Below are 7,346 nucleotides of genomic sequence, written 5' to 3'. Positions count from 1 at the left end.
CAGCAACTTAAATTTGTTGTTTGCTTGATTTATTTAAAAGTGTCATAAAAGGGGCAACTGGATGGCTCAGTTAAGCATCTGATTCTTGATTTCAGCTCAGGTCATGATCTTAGGGTCTTGAGATAGAGCCCTGTGTGGCGCTCTGCGTTGAGTGTGGAGCCTGCTTGAGATTCTCTCTCTCCCCTTCTCTCTCTCAAAAAAAAAAAAAAAAAATTTCATAAAATGTATCCCTTCATAACGAAAAGCTGTCTTGTCAGAAACAGCTTTTATTATTGTTTGAGGCTTTATCTGTGGAGACAACGCCCCCTGCTGTGACAAATGCTCAATTGCAGATGGAATTTTTTTGTTCTCTAAGGGAAAGGCTATGAAGAATAAAGGTACAATTGCAGAGGTGAAAGAGACTTTATTTTGAATATACGTATCATTCATTCAGTTTCATTTTTATAGTGCATAGCTATATATGGAAGTATATAGGGAAAAATAAACATTAGAAATATCTAAGGATGGAAGTATATAGGCAAAGAAGACTTTTGATATATACCCTTGAACAGGTTTAGAAGCATCATACAACAGTATCCATTAGAAAATAAGTTCATGCAAAAAAAAAAAAAATCTATCCAAACCATGGTAGGCAAGTGCAATCAGTACAAGTGATAGTTTCTTGGGTACAAAAAGTATACATGTTCTTTGGATTGAAAACATAAATGAATGGCTTGACTTTTATGTCCAAGCCAGAAATCATCTACAGAAGTAAAAAGCGGATGCCACATGTGACAATAAAGTATTTAAGGCCACAGATAGAGGTCAACAGCTTACAAAGAGAATGCTGTGAGGTAAGGCAAGTTAAAAAAAAAAAAAAAGAGAGAGAAATGCAATAAAGCTACCTCTGCCTAAATGAGAAAAGAGCAAAGGCATTAGAATGATAACAGCTCTCTGTACTCTGCTGCGTTTCTCTTTTCTTTGTCAAAAGAATTCACTGAGTATCACTACAAAGTTCAGTGAATAAGATAAGGCAATAAACGCAGAGCCTTGGCATTAGGGCAAGTTTAATTTCCTTTCATTTTACACAAGAGCGGAAGAAGAATATAGAACTAGCAGTGTGCATCTTTCCATTTCAGCACACTAATTTTTAAGTGTTCATATATATATATACTTTTTGTTTGGCACAGGGGGATGGGCATATGAAGATTAATTAAACCCAAGCTTCCACCTCCAAGATTTTACATGTGGAAAGCTAAGGAAAGATAAAATTCTTTACTGTTTTGAAAATCAAATGCTTAAAGGAGGTTTTAAAAATTGAGATGAAAAAAATTGATAAGGAAAAACAGCAAAGAAAGATACTGAACAAAATCTCCTGGTTTCCTTTACAGTTTCTTTTTTTCCATTTATTTTTCCAAATTGCATTTTACAGTAGAAATGCAGACCATTTAGGATAGCTATGGCTCAATATTGCTTGGTACTTTCCTCTTAAGACATCATCTTCTTACACTCCACTGAACAGAAAACCATCCCTTCTACTGGCATGAACTTCTGCCCAATGAGACACTTGCTGCAGCACGAACACAAAAAGCACTCTGTGGACGCATGCCAGCTGAAATTGTTGTAGGTCACCCGCTGCACTTCAGGGTCAATGGCATTGTGGCATCCTTGACATACCTGTTAAGTCGATTACACAAATAAGAGAAGAGGATGAGAGATCAAACTGTGATGGTAATATTTTCATGTTAGAACAAACAATACCTTTCTTTCAGATGGTAAATTAAACTGAGAATGGCCACTTCAAAAATATGTAACTGAGAGTGACCTTCCAGTTAATCCTTTTAGGCAACCACTGTTAATGGGCGTCTATAGGCTGAGCACTATGAGAAATAACAGGTGAAGACCGAAAAGGTGATTTGGTGCTTATAGGATACCCCCATGGTGTTTGAAGCAGAAAGTCTTGGATGGCAAGTTTCAAAGCAGTTTCATTCCAGTGTATTCTATTTTAGTAATTATAAAGAAGTTTTATGATTTTTCCTATAATACCAAATGCTGGTGAAGATGTGGAACAACAGGAACTCTCATTCATTATTGGTGGGAATGCAAAGTGTATAGCCACTTTGGGAGATCGTTTAGCAGTTTCTTAGAAAACTAAACATACTTTCATCATATAATCCAAAATTGTGCTCCTTGGTATTTACCTAAAGGAGCTGAAAACTTATGCCCACAAAAACTTGCACATTGTTATTCAGAGAATCCTTATTCATAACTGCCAAAATTTGGAAGCAACCAAGATATCCGTCAGCTAGTAAAGGGATCCATACACTGTGGTACATCCAGACAATGGAATATTAACCAGTGCTAAAAAAATGATAGGAGCTATCAAACCATGAAAAGACATGGAGGAACTTTAAATGCACATTGCTAAGAGAAAGAAGCCAATCTAAAAAAGCAACATACTGTATGATTCCAACTATATGACATTCTGGCAAAGGCAAAACTATGGAGAAAATAAAAAGATTAGTGTTGCCAGTGGTGGGATAGGGAGGTGGGAGAGAGGAATGGGTAGAGAACAGAGGACATTTAGGGCAGTGAAAATATTCTCTAAAATATTATAATGATGGGTATATGTCATTTGCCCATTCTATACCTTTGTCCAGACCCACAGAATGTGCAACACCAAGAATGATCCCTGAGGTGAACTATGTACTTCGGGTGATTATGATATGTGGATGTAGATTAATCTTTGGTAAAAAATGTAGCATTCAGGTGAGTGAGGTTATATATGTGTAAGTGTAGGGGTTATATGGGAAATTGCTGTGTCTTCCTCTCAATTTTGTTGTAAACCTAATATTGCTCTTAAAAAATAGTCTTCAAAAAGATTTTTCCTCACTCATTAAAGCTTTGAAGTAGTAATTTTACTAGTCTTACCTCTGACACATGAGATTATTAACATCACTAATTTCTAGACAGTATGAAATGAAAATCATGTTCAAAATAATTAAGGACTCAATTAAAAATACTGACAGTGTTTGAGAATAATTAGTTTGCACTAAAAATATAACTTGTAGTTAACTGGCTTCTGTTCTAAGTCATAATTTATGTATAATCTAATATTGTAAAACATTAATACTTTATTCTCTGTGGAATTCAGTGTATGTTATGTACAAATAAGTATATGGCACACACTCACATCCACAAACACACACGGTTTTCTTCTTTAGCTGAACAGGTATATAAAGAAAATAAGTGAATAATCCTCAATATTTTAGCAAAAAACAAAACTACCTTATCAAGACTCCTAAAACACTAGACAGTCCACAGGTCTTCTTGTTTGTGCATATTCTGAATGAATGTGACTATCTAAAGTTTTTAAGTATTTAATAATAAGTAGATAAAGCAACAAATTGACCTGGATAGGTCATTCAGCCTGAGCATCCCTACTTGAAAAGACCTTAAAATGTGGCTGCTATTCAGTGGGGAAACTGGTTTAGGATGTGAAGTGTGAAGTGAGTCCTTGTTACAAATATCTACTTCAAACATGCAACATACTTTCTATGCTTTTTTTTTCTTTTTTAGATTTTATTTATGTTTGAGAGAGAGAGAGAAAGAGAGAGGCAGAGGGAGAGAGAGAGAATATTGAGTAGGCTCCATGCCCAGCGCAGAGCTGAGGCCGAGGTGGGCTCAATCTCACGACCCTGAGATCATGACCTGAGCCGAAATCAAGAGTTGGACACTTAACCTACTGAGCCACCCAGGCACCCCAACTTTCCATACTTTTTAGAGCTACATGGCTTCTAATTACAGAGATTATAGCTGCTTAATTCCCATGTTATGTCTACCTAGTGTTTCCCGAGAAGCAAGGGAGATATTCTCTTTCCATGATAAATGCACCACTATTTCTGAATACAACAAAAATGGGTGTTTTAATTATAAATGTGCTCTTACTTTGTAGCTGTATCATGAAAGCAATTGCTTTTGCATATATTCATATTTTGTAGATTTGTATTTAGAATGTTGTCCTTTGCAGTTTTCTGTTTCATATTAATTTTTCAATGTTTTAAACTTTTTTGTATAAAATAGAAGCATTTCACTTTTTTTTTTTTTTTTAAATTGCTTTTAGACCATGCTTTTCGACCATGACCTATCTTGTTTATCTCGGCCCTCTAACAATATTTGTGGATCTTTTTATATCTTTTGAAACTCATATTTTTGTGATTTAAAAAAAGAGATAACTACTCTTCAATTATATGTAAAATTAAAGAAGTTGCTTAGGTTAAAAAAAAAGAAACTAATGAACACCCTGAATGGTATAGGAATTTAGGGTTTGTGGTTTTATATAATTTAGTTTTGCTAGTAATTTGTCATTCATCCCAAAGTCTGACATATAGTCCCAGCTAAAACTTACTGCCCCTAATTCTTTATAAATCTGAAAGCTGCCTAGGCCTCATTGAGGGTCTGGGACATGATGTGCTTTACCACTTTCTGCCTGGCATTTGATTTTTTCTGGGTTCTTAAACTTCTAATATTTCAATTCATTCTGATTTCCTTCAGTTTCTCCTACTTCTTTTAGTTTATTTGTATACACAGTGTGAGAAAATTAACACTTATTGTAATGAGCTCTCTGGCAGGAGGTTCCTGTGAAGTCTCAGAGATGTGAACTCAGGGGGGTGGGCATTTGAGACCAGAATTCCAGAGACCATTCAGAGACAAACTAAGTGTATTTCCCACTATCCTCTTTCTAAGTTATTTTTTCCCCCCACAGAAATTCCCTGTTTTGAGTTCTTGCCTTCAGGTCTACAAACAATTTGTTTGAAGATTAAAAGATCTAAGCAGATTGATAACCCTGAACTAGACAATCTTCAAAATTTTACATCATTTAGTATGTGGCATGGATAGCTCTTTCTGCCATTAGCTGGTTTGTGCAGGCAATGGAGAGAGTTGTTCATTTTAATTTTATACAAAGGGCAATAGTACACCTTACTGGGAAAGTAAACTTTCTAAAAGAAATCATGCCACATTATAAAGCTAAATAATTTACAAATTTTCTGTGTTTTAATAATATCTCTGGTTATTCCTCTCTATTGGTTAGTTACAATGTAATGAAGAGAAGCTTGTAACAGTTACCTAAAGCAGCTTCATTTGCTTAAAGCTTTATTCAGTATTTATTGAGTATCTACTGTGCTGTTCTAGTGTTAGAAATAGAAAACAAAATAGACAAAATTCCCTGCCTGCATGGAATTTGCATCCTAGTCCTTGAGACCAAGGTCACACAACCCTACAATAAAATACACATTATGATAACCATCTACCTTTAAAGAAACTGTAGCAATAATATTTAGAGAAGCGGTTTTTAACTAAATTATGTACTAGGTCACATGGTGATTCATTATCCTTTTCCCAGGTATAAGGAGGCCCATGTTGATCCCAAAGCAAATGAGAAATATTAGAAGACAAAGAAGTCACTTGAACATTTCCTAAGGGCAGACACTGAGGGCATGGAAATAAAAAGGCAAGCTCTATCCACCAGCTGCTTATAGTCTAGGGGAGGAGACAGAGGGGTGGTATTAATTACACACAGATGTGCCCCATGGGAGCACAGAGAGGCATCCTAGCCAGAGAAAAAGGGGTGGAACTTGGGGGGGGGGGGGAAATCAAGAAAGGTATTCTAAAAAAGCTTGCCTCCAACTGAGTCTGGGGGAACATACAGTCTAGGGGAACATACACGGTCAGGTGAAGCGGAGAATGGGTGCATGAGACAAAGGAGTTAGTGTGAGTAGAAGACCAAGAATGGTGCGTAAACTAGAAAATGAGTAACTTGTTGAATATGATTTGGGTTGGGTAACTAGTAGAACAGGCAAGAAGGGGCTGGATCTGTTAAGCCAAGTCTTAATGATTAGGTTTGCATTTCAGGAAGATTTATCTTCCTTCATTATGGAAGGTGGCTTTGGACAAGATGAAGAATGGAAGTGGGGAGACCAGATTTGAGGGCACTACAATAATCCAAATGATAAAAAATAAAGGTCTGCAGTAGAGTAGAGTTGTAACTGTGAGGATCTGAGATTTATGGATGAGGCAGAATTGATGGGAAATGACGAATTATACCCAGGGAATGGATAAAGGTTGAAAACTGGCACTGGCATCAAAACTTGTTACCTTATTCGCATAGTACCACACCCCTAGAACGATATAAACACGTCACTGTGTTCCTTAGCCGGGAGCCTGCTTTACGTGATAGCTCTGGGGAACTTTAGTACATATTTTCCTGCTTATAAAGAAGTAAATGTCTATCATTTTAATATCCCTTGGATTCAGAACTTGACTATATATGGTCAACTTTCTTTATCTGTCCTTCATCTAAATTGCTTATCTCTTGGCCATTATGCAATAGCAGCTCTGTGTAAGCAGGGTAGAGCCAAGAAAAAAATATACTTTCACATTAAATATTTGAATGTTTGGCGGATACAAATAAATCTAAACACACAGGTCAAATTTTGTTATAGTCAATCAATTCAATGAGGGTTTAAGAAACAGGCATTGTACAGTCTCCAGGTTTAAAAAAAAAAAAAAATGAAGCCACAGTGGGGGGCTCTAGGAACATGAACAGAAACCATAAACACTCAAACAGCTAAAGAATGCAAACAGCTCCTAAAAAATCTTAATGTAGGGCGCCTGGGTGGCTCAGTTGGTTAAGCGACTGCCTTCGGCTCAGGTCATGATCCTGGAGTCCCGGGATCGAGTCCCGCATCGGGCTCCCTGCTCAGCGAGGGGTCTGCTTCTCCCTCTGACCCTCCTCCCTCTCATGCTCTCTGTCTCTCACTCTCTCTCTCTCAAATAAATAAATAAAATCTTTAAAAAAAAAAAATCTTAATGTAAATGGACCGTGATCTGTACGATGAGAACCAATCAATCTCATTCCCATTAAAAAACTTTTTTTTAGTGGGGATTTGATGACTAAGTAGCACTTCTAATCTATAGTGTAAACTGTACAGATAGAAATCTTGAGGTGGCTCACAGTCAATGCATATTACTGTTTTTGAGTTACCTGGATTTTAACACCCTATGGCAGGAATCGCAGGTTTCCTACTTAAGCATAGTCCTTTCTGTTTCTCATTGGCTTAAATAAAGGCAGAGTGTCAAGTCCTGCAGCAGGTCAAGCAACCATACCCCAGGATGCTTCTTACCACAGCATGATTCTTCACATAGCAGGGCTTGCACACGGGCTTGTCATTGACCATCACGTATATTTCCCCAGCTAGGATGTTGTCACAGTCAAAGCAGCAGAAGTGTTTCAAATGCCAGTTTTGGTTTTCTGCCTGGGTGTACTCATTGCTGAATATCAACTGGGAAGAGGGCAAAAATAAGAG

The 7,346-nt window shown here is 36.9% G+C and overlaps 1 protein-coding gene across 5 annotated transcripts in view; it reads right to left on the bottom strand.

Moving 5' to 3' along the window:
- Window positions 1-383: 383 nt before the first annotated feature.
- TES (testin LIM domain protein) overlaps window positions 384-7,346 on the bottom strand; it is a 47,323-nt gene continuing 40,360 nt past the window's right edge. For all 5 annotated transcript variants that reach the window (XM_035020966.1, XM_035020968.1, XM_035020964.1 and 2 more), the window contains 2 exons: window positions 7,164-7,322; window positions 384-1,656 (listed from right to left, as the gene is read on the bottom strand). In XM_035020966.1, coding sequence (XP_034876857.1) covers window positions 1,468-1,656; window positions 7,164-7,322 — 348 coding nt within the window. In that variant the 3' untranslated portion in view covers window positions 384-1,467. The remainder of the gene's footprint in view (window positions 1,657-7,163; window positions 7,323-7,346) is intronic.

This window comes from Mirounga leonina, unplaced genomic scaffold (genome assembly GCF_011800145.1).
Source record: "Mirounga leonina isolate KUSES-001 unplaced genomic scaffold, KU_Mleo_1.0 Mir_174, whole genome shotgun sequence".
Taxonomy (NCBI): Eukaryota; Metazoa; Chordata; class Mammalia; order Carnivora; family Phocidae; genus Mirounga; species Mirounga leonina.
The sequence above is the reverse complement of the archived record's forward strand: the minus strand, read 5'-3'. Positions and strand labels throughout refer to the sequence as shown.